At 45.6% G+C, this 18,024-nt stretch overlaps 1 protein-coding gene across 2 annotated transcripts in view; it reads right to left on the bottom strand.

The window, feature by feature from the left end:
- Window positions 1–554: 554 nt before the first annotated feature.
- The window catches only part of SUDS3 (SDS3 homolog, SIN3A corepressor complex component), a 32,406-nt gene continuing 14,936 nt past the window's right edge, over window positions 555–18,024 (bottom strand). Inside the window, exons 10-12 of one of the 2 annotated variants that reach the window (XM_083417907.1) lie at window positions 16,814–16,901; window positions 6,775–6,859; window positions 555–1,697 (exon numbers count right to left, since the gene is read on the bottom strand). In XM_083417907.1, coding sequence (XP_083274033.1) covers window positions 1,599–1,697; window positions 6,775–6,859; window positions 16,814–16,901 — 272 coding nt within the window. In that variant the 3' untranslated portion in view covers window positions 555–1,598. Of the gene's footprint in view, window positions 1,698–6,774; window positions 6,860–16,813; window positions 16,920–18,024 lie in introns of both variants that reach the window. The other variant, XM_083417906.1, reaches the window with a different exon arrangement.

Genomic DNA, 18,024 nt, shown 5'->3' with positions numbered 1-18,024 from the left:
TCATTTCAATCGCAAGCAAATTTATCAGGGGAACTGGGTTCTGGAGCAAAGGTGAAAGAGGCAACCATTTTGATAAGGACAGATATAAAACGGAGGTCTCAAAGAGAGTGTTTGTAGCAAGAGAGACTGATGTACAGCTGGGTGCAGAATCCGATGCACACTTATTTGCTGGCAATGATGGGAGCCAGGCAGGCAGGCAGATGAAGTGTCAGAAAGTCCGGCTGCCTGGACCACAATCCCTCAACTCCAGGGTTCAGATTAGGAGATTCTAACCTGGACCTCATTGCTGTGGCATGACTGCCATCTGGCTGCAGCAAACGGGAAATGAGACATGGCAGGCTCAGGCGGAATAAGGAAGGAGTGCAAAAAACCCGGACCCCCCTGCAGGTGTCAAAAAGAGGGCTTTGAGGATCCATGCAATTGCTGCGTCGGAAGAACGGGCAAGGGTTAAAAGAGGTGGTTGATCAGGCCTGGTTCAATCAGAATTCACAACACAGGCTGGACTGGGACAGCCAACAGCGCTGGGGAGAAAAGCAGACACCACACAGCAGGTATCGAGATAAAAAGTGTTTTGCAAGCAACTTCACCACCACCGCCAGGTCATAAAAACAGTACAGCACTCTCTAAAGATTGGCACTGCACGTTCCATCTGGTTCCAAGAATTACTATCCCTTGAGATTACATTGAGGGCCTCGCTGATGTGTGTTCTCTTTCTCTCACTCACAAACACACACACACACACACACACACACACACACACACACGTGTCCATACAGGGCTCAGGCCCTCTCCATCAGCCGCCACCCAAGAATCATCGCAGCTGCAACAACAAAGAGAGCAGCTTGCAGGACAGTCACCAGCAGTTTCCACAGCGCTGCTCACAGAACCTCCCTCCCACCCAGAGTCCAATTGTTCCTTTGATTCACCCTCCACAGGAAACACAAAGAAAACATTGGGTTTGCTCATTGCTGGGATATACAAACGGCTACCGCCCCACCCGCCCCTCCCCTCAAGCTTCGGAGCAATCAAGTGCGATCCCCTTAACCACACTTTCAGTAAAAGCAATTGGAAGTTCAGGACACCCAAAGACCTTGGAAAACTCCTATTTCCATGTGTGCCTAACTGCGATCAGTGTCGTTCACGGGGTCGGCTGTTTAAGAGGCACTGCGGTCGGATCTGTCCTCCGTTCAGCACCTCTCAGATGTGCAGGCTGCCCATTGCGTCTCCCCGAGGCTACCCTGCTTGTGCCTCTCAATGCAAAAATATAGATATAATTTTTAAAACGATACACCGCGTGTGCTCTTCTGCAGGATATACAAGAATGGAATGGACTCGAGACCACAGGCATACATTCTTCTTTTAAGTAGTCTTTGGAAATGAGAAAGCTAAACTAACGCTGTGGGGTGGGCTCTGGTACACGGCGTGGGCTCACGAAAGAGAGAGAGAGGACAGCAGGAGCAGCCAATGTGGGCAGCCAAACAGGCAGCATCCAAAGGATCGAGGAGGGAGGTGGACCTTCTGCTGCTTCAGACCCAGGAAGAGCAACCACAAGTCTCTGCAAGAGCTGATTGTCTTTAACACAGCACAGGGCCAGAGAGTCACGCAGCCGACCGCCGCCGGATGACGAAGGCTCCGCGCTGGAGCTGTCCAAGGTAGATCCGCATTTTTGTGCTGTCACTGGTTTTCCTCACCCAGATCTGTAAGGTTTTTTGGGGGTGGGGGGAACAAAAGAGAAGTCAAATTTTTGTGTTTTCATCTGGGTTGAATTATACAGTCTGTGCTTCCGTAAAAATATATCAAGGTGGTAAAAAACACACAGCGGTTGGGATAAAAATCAGCAAAGCATCAGTTAAAAACAACAATGAAATGTCAGTAAATAGTTGGGTGAAAAATAAACCATGTTGCACCTCTTTACCCTGGCAAAGCATTATATTATATTTTATTATATTATATTAATAATAACTTTATTATTTAAATACTGCCCATTTGACTGGGATGCCCCAGCCACTCTGGGCGGCTCCTAGCAGAATATTAAAACCATGATCAAACATCAAACATTAAAAACTTCCCTCAACAGGGCTGCCTTCAGATGTCTTCTAAAAGACAGGTAGTTGTTTATTTTCTTGACATCTGATGGGAGGGCATTCCACAGGGCGGGCGCCACTACCGAGAAGGCCCTCTGCCTGGCTCCCTGTAACCTCACTTCTAGCAAGGAGGGAACCCTTTTCCCAGGGATTCAAGGTGGCTTACACAAATTAAAACAACATTGGTAAAATACAAGAAGCTAAGAACATACAAATGGTAATTGTTAAAAACTAATTAAACACTAACAGAAATAAAATATAAAAAACAAATCTTTTAAAATACAGATAAAAAAGCAAAGCACTATTAAAAGCCCTCTCCTTAAAAAAACCCCAGTAATTTCCCAGAGACCTGTCAGAATAAGAGATACCTGAGGTATGTATTTTTAGGACCTATCTTATTTCTGTGATTGTATGTTGTTTTAAACTTTTCTTAAGGTTGTATATTAGTTGGAACACATCCTGAGACCTTAAGGTGAAAGACAGGTGTAGCAGTAGCAGTAGTAGTAGCAGTAGTAGTAGTAATAATAATAATAATAATAATAGAGGCCTGTCTATGTAATACAGTTTGCAGAAGGTTAGGGCTGGCAGAGACCCTTGTCTGAAACCCTGGGGAGCTGCTGCCAGTCAGTGTAGGCAACACTAAGCTGCACAGACCAGTTTTCTAGCTAGGTGCAAGGCAGCTTCCTATGCTCCCCAAATTCCCTTTTTCTTGTTGGAGGTGTTGGGGATGGAACCTGGGGCCACCCTGCACCCAAAACAGGTGCACTACAGCCTCTCTCAAATGGTATTGCAGCAATTATTTTATTTCCTGCTGAAATACGAGAGACAAAACGCACCTTTTCCCTAAGCTGACTTGAGAAATACGTCACGCCTACTTAAAGTGGCCGGCGCCAGAAGAATCCTTCTCCCCAAGTTTGGGCACGTCTCCGGCGACAGGGCGAGTTGGGACTTAATTTCAATTATGCGGGCACCTAACCACATTAAGATGCTTATTGTTAATGTTAATAAGAGTGAAATTGCTAAATTTGATTTAAGGTTATGTTCTAATGCATCTCTCGGTACGACGTTGCACGCTCATTTGAATAATCACCCACTGAACATAATGACATCTTTGTGACTAGTTTCATTATTAATTGAAAGAGACACTTTGAATAGCAGCCATAACTCACGAGCCTGAGCGAGCCGTACAAAATGTTTTCCTTTTAATTGCCCACTTGTTTCAGTTCCCATGTTTTGCTCGAGGCAGGGTTTTATGCAGCTTCGTGGAGTTGGAAGGGGCCACGAGGGTCATCTAGCTCAACCCCATGCAATGCAGGAATCTTTGTGCCCAATACGAGGCTTGAACCCACGGCACCAAGATCAAGAATCTCACGCTCTACGTGATAGAGTGGCTTGCCAAATTATTGGAGTACTACAATATATCCAAAACAATGGGAGAAATTGGAGGGATCTCAAAAGAGAAGATAGACAAGGATTGGAAGGTGTTTAAAGGATACTTGCAAAACCATATTGAACAATCAGAACTCCTATTAGAATAAGCAAGTTCCGTTTTAAATACTGAAATACTAAATAAGATGGATAACAATGTGTAATAGAAAAAGAAGCATGAAAGTAGGTTAAAGGTGTGTGAAAGAAAGTAATAGAAGTGGAAAGAATTTGCAATTGAGTAGACTGGAAGTCTAACACAAAGGTGGGGTGAGGGGTGGTGGATGGTGATGGGAAAAAGAATTATCTGTGGGATTGAGTGTAGGTATGTTTGAACATTTTTAAGGATTGTATGAAATGTATGTTTGTATGCTTGTATATTCGCAACGTGTGTATTAATGCTGAATTATTTTAACAATAAAAACTTTTTTTAAAAAAAGAATCTCACGCTCTACGTGAGCTACCCCACATGTATGGAGAAAGGCAGATAAAAATGTAAGAGGAGATTTGACAGAATTGCTGTGTTTTTTCCCTTTACCTGTGCGAATAGCAACCTTGCCAATAAGCTGCTGAGGCACATAGACTCAGAATTGGAACGGACTTTGAGGACTATTCTAACCCAACCGCCTGCAATGCAGGAATCTCTCGCCCAATGTGGGGCTCAAACGCACAACCCTGAGGTTAAGAGTCTCATGCTCTACCAACTGAGATACAGTGGTACCTCGGGTTACATACGCTTCAGGTTACATACGCTTCAGGTTACAGACTCCGCTAACCCAGAAATAGTGCTTCAGGTTAAGAACTCTGCTTCAGGATGAGAACAGAAATTGTGCTCCGGCAGCGCGGCGACAGCAGGAGGCCCCATTAGCTAAAGTGGTGCTTCAGGTTAAGAACCGTTTCAGGTTAAGAATGGACCTCTGGAACGAATTAAGTACTTAACCCGAGGTAGCACTGTAAACAGATGAAGATTATTTTGCTTCCTTGGCCCCTTTTGTGAAATATGGGATGAACCAGGAAGTGTGGCCACTGGTCTTTGGTTAAGAACACAGGGGGGAATTTTATACAGAGTTGGACCACTGGTTCATTTAGCTCCGGACCGTCTGCACTGGCTGGCAACGGCTCTCTCCAAGGTTTCGGGCAGAGATCCTTCTTTCGCTAGCCGTACCTGGGGATGCTGGAGATTGAAAATGGGCTCTTCTGCATGCAAATCAGAGGTTCTACCACTGAGCCAAGGCCTTTCCTCTAAAAAAGAGAGTAAGAGTCTAGTCCTCACGGTTCTCATTAAAGGGCTGGATTAAATAGGAACACGGGAGGCTGTCAAATGTCAATCAGAACATCTAGCTCGGCACTGTCCATCTAGAGAGCACAACAGCCATAAAATGGGTGCTTCCCAACAATTTCCTGTTGGTATTTCTACCTGGCTGTGTTGGAGTCAGCGGCAAAGCAAGCCAAGGAGAATAAAATCCAGAACAAAAACACAAGCAACCAACTGGGTAGAGAGGAAAGCAGAAACAGTCCGAGCAACTACAACTCAAATCTTATGTTGCCCTACTCTTCTTTGAAGGAAGGTACAGAGTAGAAATCTAGTAAGTAATAAAATAATTCAGCAGAGGGGTGGTGGAGGTATAAACGACTGCTAGACTTTTGAAAAGCTGGGATCAAGTTCATCAACTTTGCTGAATAATTAAACTCAATAGTTTTAATTGGATTTTGACTAATTGTGCAATTAATTGTTACTGGTTTGATTTTTATTGTGTTATTATCTTCCGTAGTGGGTTATGCCAACCACTATTCTGACTGCTTTTTATAGGGTAGGAGGGACTGGGGATGAGTTTAGGAAAGCAAGGGAGGAGGCGGCCTAAAAAAAAAATCCCCTGGTCTAGACCACTGTTTCCCAAACTTCGGTTTCCAGCTGGTTTTTGGACTACAACTCCCATCATCCCTAGCTAGCAGGACCAGTGGTCAGGGATGATGGGAACTGTAGTCCAACAACAGCTGGAGACCCAAGTTTGGGAAACCCTGGTCTAGACCAGACTCCCAATGCATTCACCAAGGTCTCCCTGACTCGCTTTAACTGAAGATGCGGCAATTATTTTCCCAAAGGGAGGATCAGATGATGTGCACAAGCCAAGAATGAGCTACATTTATGGGGTTCAAGAAGGTTTGGAACAGTCTCTAAGAGGCCATGTAGGTGATGCCTGGCTGCCACTGGCCTCTGCCAGGGCCTTTTTGATGGTGGCTCCATGTTAGTAAAATCCCCTCCCTGGTGAAGTGTATCTGCCTCTGCCATTGACTTTCTGCAGAAATGGTGAAAACGTTGCTATTTGCACCCAAACATTTGATGGCTGAAGGATATTGCTACCGGCAACCCTGAAATCATTGGGTTTTTTTAAAAGTGTTTTCAGAATGTTTTAAAATTGTTTTATTGATGTGTCTACCACCCTGGGCTCTTTCGGGAAGAAGTGTGGGATATAAATTCAATCCATCAGTTGTCAGCTCTTGGCACATAAACAGATGGAGAACTAGATAAAGAGCTTCACTTAGTTACGGAAGAGTAATTGTGCTTTAAAAATATATATGGAAGAGTTAACAAAAATGGTCAGATGAAGAGTTTCAGCTTAATAAATGCATCTCACTTCCAATTCCCAAAGCTCTGCCACCAATTGCTGCCATGCAATTGACTAGACAGAAGATTTAGTACAGTGGTACCTCGGGTTACATACGCTTCAGGTTACAGACTCCGCTAACCCAGAAATAGTGCTTCAGGTTAAGAACTTTGCTTCAGGATGAGAACAGAAATTGTGCTCTGGCGGCGCAGCAGCAGCAGGAGGCCCCATTAGCTAAAGTGGTGCTTCAGGTTAAGAACAGTTTCAGGTTAAGAACGGACCTCCGGAACGAATTAAGTACTTAACCTGAGGTACCACTGTATTTTGCTCCAAAAGCTGCATTCATCCTGCCACTGGAAAAGAGTCAGGTGGCTACATAAACAAGCACACTTCACCTGTGTGCATACCATAATTTAAAGCACAGTGCCGCCGCCCGGTAAAGAATTCTGAGAACTATAGTTTACCCCATGGAGCTGCAATTCCAAGCACCTGTAACAAACTACAGTTTCCAGAATTCTTGGGGGGGGGGGAGGTGCACACAGCCAGAGGCAAGAAAATTAATAATATTGTGTCATGGTCCACAGCCCCATTGACTGCCAACCCCTTAGGGCTTCACACCTGGCAACTGCCTGCTAAACTCACTGAAGACCCGAGCTTACCTCATTGGCTCCCACGGAACTGATCACACAGCTGATTTTGGTGTTCTCTTTCGACTCCAGATAAATAGCCTGGCTTTTGTGATACCTGCAAGTAAAGGTTAAGTGCTGTGAGTCTACTTGACACTCTGAGACAGCCCACGATCCCAGCTTACAAAAATCATCCTCTGTCCCCCACTCCCCGCAAATGAGAATGAGCCATTTGTCTCCCGAAAAAGGAACGTTTTAATCCAGGGGCAGTTGATGTCGTGCCTTGCAAATGTTGCTGGACTCTAAACTCCCATCATGCCCAGCCAGCAAGGTCAATGGTCAGGGATTATGGGCCACCAGATTGGCTACCCCCGTCATCACACACCCACTCATTTTGCTTTGACCTTAACAGTTATTATTTATGCCTTGACACTTGAGATTTCGTATTTTTAGGGGCCTCTCCCACTTTTGCGATTGTCATTTGATTTTAATGTTGTATTTCAAATTGTTGTGGCCCACCCTGGGAACCTGGGGGTGAAGGGCGGGTAATAAATAAATTCTAATAATTTATAAAAGTGTTCTGGGTGCAAGCTTGCCTCATTCAGAGGCACAACTAGCAACTCCGATGAAGGGCAGAACAGATGCAACAGGGTGAAGACTTTGCTCCAGCTTATTGTGACTGCAAAGCTCAAACCTGGCCATAACACAAAAAGCTTTTGATAGTGTACTGTGGTGCAAATGCAATAATGCCCTTTGTCTGCAAATTATGAGCAAAGCAGCTGACACATTCCCCTCTCTAAACTGTGGTTTAGCATTCAAGAATTCTTCAAATGTATAAACACAACAGCATTCCACAGACTACACCAGCCGCGTTCTCCTGCTTCAAATTTATTATGGCTTCTGCTTTTTAATGTTTAAAATGATAGCCAGTGTACTCTTCACTGCAGGGAATACTGATGAAATGTAGTCATTAGCAAAGGGGCTTATAAGTGCAGACTAGATGCGGGGAGAGAAATGGGAAATTTGGGGTTAACAGACCAATAGTCTGTATGTGCTATATCTTTTTAAAAAAATTATATGCAAGAAAAACTACAGGAGTTCAATATAGGACCCAAACTAGAGTTCAGCAGAGCCTCATATTCAAAAGGGGAAATGGTGGATTGTCCAGAAACCAAATCCATGTGTTTATTTCATGCTGTGGGAAAAACAATCTTTATTAAATTTCTCAGTGATCCAAACACTGCAGCCTCCGGGCCACGAACAATAAAACATGAAATAACAAACCAACAGGTGACTAATAATCAACAAAGAAATCAGTCAAACAGTTAATTTGAACCTGCCACCCCCGCACTCCCCCATCAATTTATATAGGGAGCAAAATAATAAAAAGACATTCAGTAGTTTAAAAGATCTCTTAAAAGCTTCTTAAAAGGCCCGAGGGAAAAGGATCTTCTTTGCTGGGTGCTGAAATGCAATTAACACAGGTGCCAGGTGAGCTTCCTGAGGGCAGCATTCTACAAAGCGGGAAGGGGGCAGAAACCAATGAAAAGACCCTCTCTGCATAGTTTATACCATCTGTGCTGAATCCATCAGAGTTCTATTCAATGTTGTGTCCGAGGGCAAAATGCGGTGAGGTGCCAGTCACAGGATTAACAATGTGAATCGGTATTTTAAAAGTAATGTAAGATCTCCCGCAATCTGGACCAGGTCTAAAGTGTGTCGTGTGTGTGTGTGTGTGAGAGAGAGAGAGAGAGAGAGAGAATTGAAGTCCCCCTACAACTATCCCAATAGGATCCCTTGCACCTGCAACCTGCTTTTTAAAGCCACTGATGCAATTGCTAATTGTGCAAAACGAAGACTCTCATTTAGCCCCCGATTCTGGTGTTATGAAAAGGTGTGGGCGGAGAGAAAAGACATCACTCAAATCTACACACCATCCATGCGCTCATCATTTGATGGACATCTTTTACATTCTATTTCTTCTCCAACCATGTCACAACAGCGCACGATTTCCAGCAGCCAGGTTACCACAGAGCAAACAGAGCGTGCTTGCTATAAACTGGGGACACACAGGCTGGTGAAAAAGCGGGCCTGAGTTCCTGCACACAGTCTGCATTTCAGCCACCAAGCCACCTTTTTAATTACAAAGAGTTTGCTGGATCAGGCCAATGGCCCATCCAGTTCTCCATCCTGTTCTCACAGTGGCTGACCATCTGCAGCCTGTAAGAAACCCACGAGCAGGACCTGAGCACAAGAGCCCTCTCCCCTCCTGCATCTTCCAGCAGCTGATATTCAGAAACATTTCTGCCTCCAACCACGGAGGCAGAGCATAGCCACTATGGCAAGTAGCCACCTAGAGCTTTCTCCTCCATGAATTGGCCTAATCCTCTTCCAAAGCCATTTCGGTTGGAGGCTTTAAAAGAATGTTAGGAAAATCTGCGAAGGGCAAAGGCTATATGCTCTGCTTTCACACTTTTGCAAGGAAGAAACCTGCCAAATACGAATAAAAAGGTCACAGGGAAGCCTATGCCTAGCTTTAAACAGTCATTCTTTTGCCATCAGGAGGAAGGAAGGATAGGAAGAAAGGAGGACAGAAGGGATATAGAAAAGAGGGAGCATTCAATTCTCAAGCTGATGTTTCATTCCATTTTGACACTTGACAGATTTTAATATGCACTCAAAATGTTGTCCTCCCACACCTACAAGTTATTTTTAAAATATTAACTACCCTGCTGAGGCATCATTACAATCAATAACCAAAAAAGAAATCTTACAGCAAAGGGTGGGGGAGTGCAGTGTTGATCTTGAGGAATAGGAATGCTAGGAAAGGGGAAGGAAAAGGGCCAACAGTGACACTCGGAAGGAAATCAAGGTGAAGAGCAAGGTGAAATCGAGACACATATATATACCATCCTGGGGGCATGGAAAGCCAGTGCGATGGGGCAGAGAATAATTGACTCGACATTGCAGGGGGTCTGGTGAGCACAGGAACATGCCCCACATGCGCTCCCCCCCCCCCACTGAGCTTCTTGGAGGACAATGCCGTGTTTTCCCCTGGTAGGTAGGAAGCTGCCTTCCACTCAGGCAGACCACTGCTCCATCTAGATCAGTGTTGTCAACACTGACTGGCAGCAGCTATCTTCCAGGCTTTCAGACAGGCTGCCCCTCCCAGCCCTAACTGGAGATGCCGGGGACTGAACCAGGGACCTTCTGCATGCCAAGCAGATGCTCTACCTCTGAGCTATGGGCCCTTCCCTTGTATGGACCCATTCACCGCCCAGCTTAAATAAGGCATGTGGGTTGGGTCTTCTATCTGCAGGCAATCTCACAGAAAACTTTCCTCAAATGAGATCAAGGCTGGCTTCCAGCACGGAGCAGGCAAGGAGCCTATTCGGTTTAAGGAGCCGAGTCTCGAATGGGAGAAAGGACGGAATGCGGCTGGGATGACTGAAACCCCCTTCAATGCTAATTAGCTGACGAGTTCAGACAACCGCCCATATGGCAGGTACGCTAATGCTGAAGCTTTTAATTAAATTTCACTGCAAAGGATTAGGCAGAGTGAGATCCAGCTAAACAGCACTGCGAGAGAAAGGACTTTCAGCTTTGCAAAGGTACTCCCCTCCTCCTCCTCCTTGCGCACCTGCCTGGGCTTCCCTAAATCCTGTTTAAAAGGTAAAGGTAAAGGTACCCCTGCCCGTACGGGCCAGTCTTGACAGACTCTAGGGTTGTGCGCCCATCTCACTCAAGAGGCCGGGGGCCAGCGCTGTCCGGAAACACTTCCAGGTCACGTGGCCAGCGTGACATCGCTCCTCTGGCGAGCCAGAGCCGCACACGGAAACGCCGTTTACCTTCCCGCCAGTAAGCGGTCCCTATTTATCTACTTGCACCCAGGGGTGCTTTCAAACTGCTAGGTTGGCAGGCGCTGGGACCGAACAGCGGGAGCGCACCCCGCCATGGGGATTCGAACCGCCGACCTTTCGATCGGCAAGCCCTAGGCACTGAGGCTTTAACCCACAGTGCCACCTTCCAGAGCAAAGCGAGCCAGTGTGGCGTAGTGGTTAGCATATGGGACTGGGACCTGGGAGACCAGGGTTCAAATCCCCACTCAGCCATGAAGCTCACTGTGTGATCTTGGGCCAGTCGCTTTCTCACACTTAGCCCTGCCTTCGCAGCGGTGTTGCGAGGATAAAATGAGGAGAGCTATGAAAACCACCTTGAGCTCCTTGGAGAAGAAGGGAGCTATAAATGCAATAAAGAAATAAATTTGGGGGGCCACGGGGAGGGGGGGCAGAAGTTCCATTGTACTCATGGAAATCCTTGCACTAGTGGATCTGTTCAGCTAGACACTGCCCTCCTTCCTCCCCAAAAATTACAGTTTTCGGCACCTTCAGTTATGATGTCATTTCTTTTTTTAAAGGTCTTAAATCTGACAGCAGAAACCCTCCCCAACTTGCACTGTCAGAAAAATTAACAGCTGTGAGTCAAATAAATAGAGCAAAAGTTATGTTTCTTTCTGCTTGGCACCTGCTTGTTATATATTTAACAACTGGAGGAGAGGGGATTCAACCTCCTGAAAAAGAGAAAACCTTTTGGTATTATTTATTACCTAAGCATTTGTGGCCACAACCATCTCAAAATGTGTCCTCTATCTACATCCCTTTCCCTCTTGCTACTGGCATCTTTCTGGATTTGGCAATAGATGGCTTTCTCAGAATATATTATTTCTCTAGCTCTGCGATTTCAATATGCATAGCTTCACTATTAAGATTCAATTTTATTTATTTTTCTGTATTATTCCTTTGTAGTTTCTTTTCTTATGTTTTACTTGTTCCTGCTGCATATTTTGAGTCTTGTATAGGAGTATTTTTTTCCCCTCTAATGAAAAATTCCCAATAAACAAACCCAGCGCTATCCTTTTTCAATACGACTTATTTTGAGCAAACTGGCTAGCTAAAATCTAAAGAACTGCTTCAGATGCACCTAAATCTGGGGTTTTTTTTTATACTTCCCCTCGCCTTCTAACTTCCTTGGCACCCACAAAGCACTTCAGAACCTCCCTGCAGTTTTTAAAAAATGGCTTTCTGTGTGGCTCAGAGGGATGCTGTCCCAGAAACAGGTCCAAAGCTCTCTAGAGTCTTGGGTGGAAATAGTGATGGGGGTCATTTGAGGCCAGAGAAAATGTCATTCTTAGGCCATGACTAAGAACAAGGGGTCTTAAGGCTTGGTGTGAAAAACACTGCAATTTACAGGAACCGGACATTATCAGAAACCAGATCCTCTTCCTCCATTCTTAGGAGGTGCATTTACTTCAACAGACAACGCTTTTCAGAGAAGAGATCGAATTAGGAAAAAACAGGATTAGCACAGCAGATCTATGGAGATTTGCAAGGGACTCACCAGGCCAACACTGAGTCGGGAGGGGGGAAAGTGTTACATTTCCAGGCTAGGGGGTGAAGTCAGTAATATGTTCCCAAGGCCACCCTATGTCTATTGTTGGATGAGCTCAATGAAATATTTGGGAGCTGCTGCTATATTTGGGAGCCCTGCTATATTCTGCAGACCAGTCTGAATTCTTACATAAAGGGGTGGTCTCTAAAAGGCACATTACTGCTAAAAACAAGCAAGCCATTTCCCCCCAGCCTCCTCTCATGGAAAATAATTTCTGATCTCATTCTGCCACCTTGTGGCAAAAACGCTTCTGAGAATGAGAATAAAAAAATATAGTGTTCCAAGTCTATACACTCACTTAATTTACAAATCCACTCTCCCTTTGTTGGTGTTAAAAAGTTAAGAATGGAGTGGAAGTATTTCGAAGATTATATGTCAAAATATTGTTCTAAAAATGACGTGCTAATAGGCTTAGAATAAAAAATGTAAGCAATAACAAAACCAATAAAGAAGGAAAAATCAGAATTTAACAAAAGTAATTTATTATAGAATGCAAGGAAAAAGAGGTAGAAAGAAATATAAAGAAGTTGAATTGCTGTGGAGGGAAGTAGAGGGTGGCTGGTGGGTTTTATAATTAAGAGTATAATTATGCAGCTGTTGTACTTTAGATATTATATTTTATGTGAGGGAAACATTGGGAATTTTGGTTATTATCTATACAGTGGTACCTCGGGTTAAGTACTTAATTTGTTCCGGAGGTCCATTCTTAACCTGAAACTGTTCTTAACCTGAAGCACTATTTCTGGGTTAGCGGAGTCTGTAACCTGAAGCGTATGTAATCCGAGGTACCACTGTATATGTTAAGTTTCAATAAAGATTTTTTGGGGCGAAATGTAGTGTTCCAGAACTTCTGTTGTAACTTTGACCTGAACCCCTAAAAAATGGGGGTAGATTACTGCCAGATTTTAATTTTGAAAGTAGATCGCAGTCTCTCGGGAGTTGGCCAACCCTGTGTTAGTGGATTGGTGATCATTTTAGATGCCTTCCAATGTGATAATTCCAGATGCTGCAGGACTCCCATCAGCCCCAGCCAGCACAGGCCAATGGCCAGGAATGACTGGAGCTGGAGTCTTCATAACTCTGCACTAACTCAGGAGCTGGGCTTCCTATGTGGCTGCCCACTGCCTGCATTTTGCAGAAGCAACTGAAGGGCTTTTCCCAGCTGGATAAATGGGCCTTTTACCAGGGAGTCTACTCAGTTTTATCCTTCCTTTTGCTGTTTCCAAGCTATCTTATATGTAAATCTCCCTGAGAAGATTCTTTTAGGACAACTAAAGAATAAACGATAGTAACATCTGGAGGGCAGCATGTTAGAAACCCCAAAGATGGCCAATGTCCCCCCCCCCCTTTCTTGACAGCTTCCTGGGAGGGTGGAATCGGGGTGCCTGCCATCACTGGGGCAAGACCAGATTTGGCAATGTACAAACTCTCATTGCAACCTGTCTTACGTGTTCAGTTGGCAGTGCTGTTACTTTTGGAGTTAAGTGGCACTTGAAGTGCTGTTCAGTAAGCATGAAAGCTTGAGTCTGATTGCAGCCCCCCCCCCCCCATTTATCCCTTGAACTCTTGGCCAAGCTACACCCCTCGGTGGCCCTGTTTTACAGCCTGGGTGTTTTCACCTGGTTTGAACACATCCTGGAATTGCAACAAGTGCCTCTTGCTGCGAGTCCCTGTGAGACCTGCTTGGCTGACCTGTTTCCACCCAACCTGGAAGGGCAAGGCCCCAACCAACTCCAGCTACAACAGCTGCTGCTATTGTTCAAAGCAACAGGGGACCACCTTACTGCAAATCTGGAAAAGCAGGCTGCCTAGAGCAGACAAAGGCAAACTCGGCCCTCCAGATGTTTTGGGACTACAAATCCCATCATCCTTAGCTAGCAGGACCAGTGGTCAGGGATGATGGGAATTGTAGTCCCAAAACATCTGGAGGGCCGAGTTTGTCTATGCCTAGAGACTACCAGAGTGGAGCTTTCGTTGGGGCCAGGATTCAACTACAGAGGTATGTTACTGTTGGATGTTATTGGGATTACGCTTTTGCATTTTATTGTTAGATATTATTATGAATTGTAAGGGGATTTTTTTTTAAAGAACATGAGAGCCTGCTGGATCAGGCCAACGGCCAATATAGTCCAGAATACAGCTCTCACGACAACTTGCCCCTATGGGAAGCCCACAAACAGGATCCGAGTGCAAGAGCGATTCTCCCCTCTGGCAATTTCCAACACCTGGTATTCAGACACATTACTGCCTCTAAAAGTGGAAGAACATAACCCTCGGGGTTAGAAGCTGCTGATTGCTATGCTATGAGGATATGGCTGCCATGTGTTCTACCACTGAGCTGCCCTTGAAGCTGTCCCAGAAACTGCAGTGGGTACAGAATGCTGCAGCGAGGCTCCTCACGGGGTCTCTGCCATGGGAGCATATTCACCCAGTGCTTTTCAAGCTGCACTGGCTCCCGGTAGAGTACAGGGTCAGATTTAAGGTGCTGCTTTTGACCTTTAAAGCCCTTCGCGGCCTAGGACCCTCGTACCTACGGGACCGCCTCTCCTGGTATGCCCCACGGAGAGCCTCAAGGTCCATAAATAACAACACCCTAGTAGTCCCAGGCCCTAAGGAAGTTAGATTGGCTTCAACCAGATCCAGGGCCTTTTCAACTCTGGCTCCGGCCTGGTGGAACGCTCTGCCTCATGAGACCAGGGCCCTGCAGGATCTGATTTCTTTCCGCAGGGCCTGTAAGACAGAGTTGTTCCGCCTGGCCTTTGGCTTGGAACCAATTTGATTCCCTCCCTCCCTTTCTTTTTTCTTTTCCTTCTCCTCCGATGAGGCTACATTTTAATATTTTAATGTTCCATTATTTTAATGTTGTACTTTACTTCTGTTTTAAGTTGTAATCATTCATCTTGTTTTTATTATTGCTTGTAAGCCGCTCTGAGCCCGGCCTTGGCTGGGGAGGGCGGGGTATAAATAAAAAATTATTATTATTATTATTATTATTATTATTATTATTATTATTATTATTAGAACACAGGAATAGCCTGGCTACTGGAACAGGCTGGTGGCCCACCTAGACCAGCATCCTATTCTCACAGTGACCGACTATGTCTGTGAGAAACGCACGAGCAGGACTCAAGCACAAGAACACTCTCCTCTCTTGCAGTTTCCAGCAACTGGTATTCAGAGAAGCATTGGTGCCGCTGGAGGAACAGCAGAATATGACTACTCCTGTCTGAATGGAGGATAAAGAGGGGTGTGCAAGTATAGAAACTAGCCTACTGTACAGAGATAAAATTTACATTAATCGCTCAGTCCATTTTTGCCTCTGGCCCCAACATCTGCGTGTTGCCCTCGGGAGGCTGTCCAGATGTGAATGTGGCCCTTGGGCTGCAGAAAGGTTCCCTACCCTTGTTGGAAAGGTTTCATGGCCTTTGATGGCCTGACTAAAGGCACATAAGACTGCAATGCACTCCAGGCACTGATTGGGTAATGCAAAGAATCAGATCTACCCTACACCTTCTGGTTATTAAGCACTGTGGCCAGAAAAAAACAGAAAAAGAAAAAAATCCTGCTTGTTGGAAGCAGGTGAGAGGGAAAGGGGGAGTAAGATGAGAGATGCAGAGAAGTGCAGTACCCCGCAGAGGAGTGCAATACCCCCTGGTAGAAGTTTAAAGCCTTTACATGTCTTAGGGCTAGGCAACCATTATCTGGAAAAACATTTCCTGATAATTCTTTACAAGTCTTATTGAAGTGCTGGGAGAATTCCCACCCCCACCAAAGAAATCATATTCAATTATAAGCCCCACCCCGACCTCTTCAGACTGTGAATGAAGTAGCTCAGTTGTTCATCCTGCCTGAATAATATTTAGTTTTAATATTGTGGAAGTGAACCCTTGTAGAACTGAGCAAGGAGGATGGGAAGAAAACCAGAATTAGTCAGCTCTGCCCTATTATTGACTCTGGCGCCACCTACTGTTGGTCTCCCTGCCTTCCAGCCTACCAGTCTCAAGGGGCCCCAGTCAACACTGCATTGAGTATGAACCAACAACTGAGCTTAATTCCATGTTAGCAAAGTCAATTTTTTCTCAGGTGAGAACTCTCTTTTTGGGGGGGCACCTCAAAACTATTGAAGAATTCCACTCCTTTCCCCTCCAAATTTCACCACGCGCAAATAGGATGGAGAATTTCTGAGAGGCCATTTTCCACTTCGCCCTGAAAGAAACCTAGGCAGTTGACTTACACCAGGCATAGGCATCACTCCTGACCACTGGTCCTGTTAGCTAGGGATGATGGGAGTTGTAGTCCCAAAACATCTGGAGGGCCGAGTTTGCCTATGCCTGGCTTACACCAAGTCAAGCCAGTGGTTCTCCAGGGTTTTGGACAGGAGACTCTCCCATCCCACTTGGAGATGTTGGAGACTGGACCTGGGACCTTCTGAAGCCACAACAGATGCTCTGACCACTGTGATACAACCCTTCCAACACTGTACGTAGAAGGGGTAGGGCTCCTGGATGTTCCTCCATGAAATTGCTCCTTCTTTGGCCCTTTCTATCCTTTGATCCTGGCCATTTCTAAAGCTCAGAAGGCCATGACATCAGAACAGACCCCACCTCCCCACACCGAGCCTTACCATCTTTTATCGTAGTACAATTTGCCATCTTCTATCCTTGCCTCAAACCGCTGTGCTGGGGATTCGGCAGGCGTGGCCGGCAGGTGTTCTGGTGACGAAGGAGACGCTGGAATAGAAGAGTGAACTCTATACACAGTCTAACCCCTACGTAGCAGCTTACGATTCAGGCAACACTGAGAGATTGCGGGGACCTTAAGCCGACAGTGGGAGGTAAAAGTATTAAGCTTTGTGAGCAGAGCACACAGGCAGAGATCTGGTTTGCCTTGTGCAGGTCTACCTTGCAGAGAGTCAAACCACTGGGCAATCTAGCTCAGCCTTTGTCAACCGGGCACCCTCCAGATGTTTTTGGGCTACAACTCCCATCACCCCCGGCCAGAACAGCTGTGCTAGCTGCAGCTCATGGGAGTTAACATTCCCAAACATATGAAGAGCACCAGGTTGGCTAAGCTGTTTTGGTGCTCCTCCAGATGTTGGTGAAATTCATCTTCCATCAACCCTCAACACTGACTGGGGCTGATGTGAGCTGTGACTCCAACAGCATCTGACTGCCCATGCCCTGTATTATCTACTTAGATTAAGAGCTGCTCCCCAGGGTTCTCAGAACCCTACAAAAGCAGAACCCTACAAACCCTACAAATTCTAGGGATCCAGCATAGTGCAAGGTTTAGAGCTGGGGCAGGGAGCCCAGGGCCCGCCAGGTATTTGCTGGACGGCCCATTATCTCTAACCATCAGGCTATGTTGGCTGAAGTCAATGAGGGTCGCAGTCCAAAATGTCTGCAAGACACAGTTAGGAATGGCTACACTGAACTCTGGCTCCTTCCCAGTTTTGAGTTTCTGTTTTTCCCCTCTGCATAGGTGGGAATTTTGGGGGACCTGTTAGGACTGGGAGATGCCAGAGTTCCAGTCAAAACAGCAAAAGAAAGTTTTTCTGATAGCAACACTCATCCAAGCATTCTGCTACTTCTCAGCTTTTCAAAGGTCATTATCTATACTCAAATCTGGACCCATTAAAATTATAACCCTACTCTAGCATAAAGCAGTCTACAATAACAATGCAGAAGGCTACTTTAGATCAGGTCACGTTATTTCATCATCCAGCCCAGTTTTACCTTCTCTGACCAGCAAAAGTTCTTCTGGGTCTCAAGCAGAAGTACTTCCACCATCCCTTACTGCTCGGCATTCTTTTAGCCACAGATGCCGCAGGTTGAG

Source organism: Podarcis tiliguerta, assembly GCF_965153285.1.
Source record: "Podarcis tiliguerta genome assembly, chromosome: 16".
NCBI classification, from domain to species: Eukaryota; Metazoa; Chordata; class Lepidosauria; order Squamata; family Lacertidae; genus Podarcis; species Podarcis tiliguerta.
This window is presented reverse-complemented; position numbering and strand designations above follow the sequence as displayed.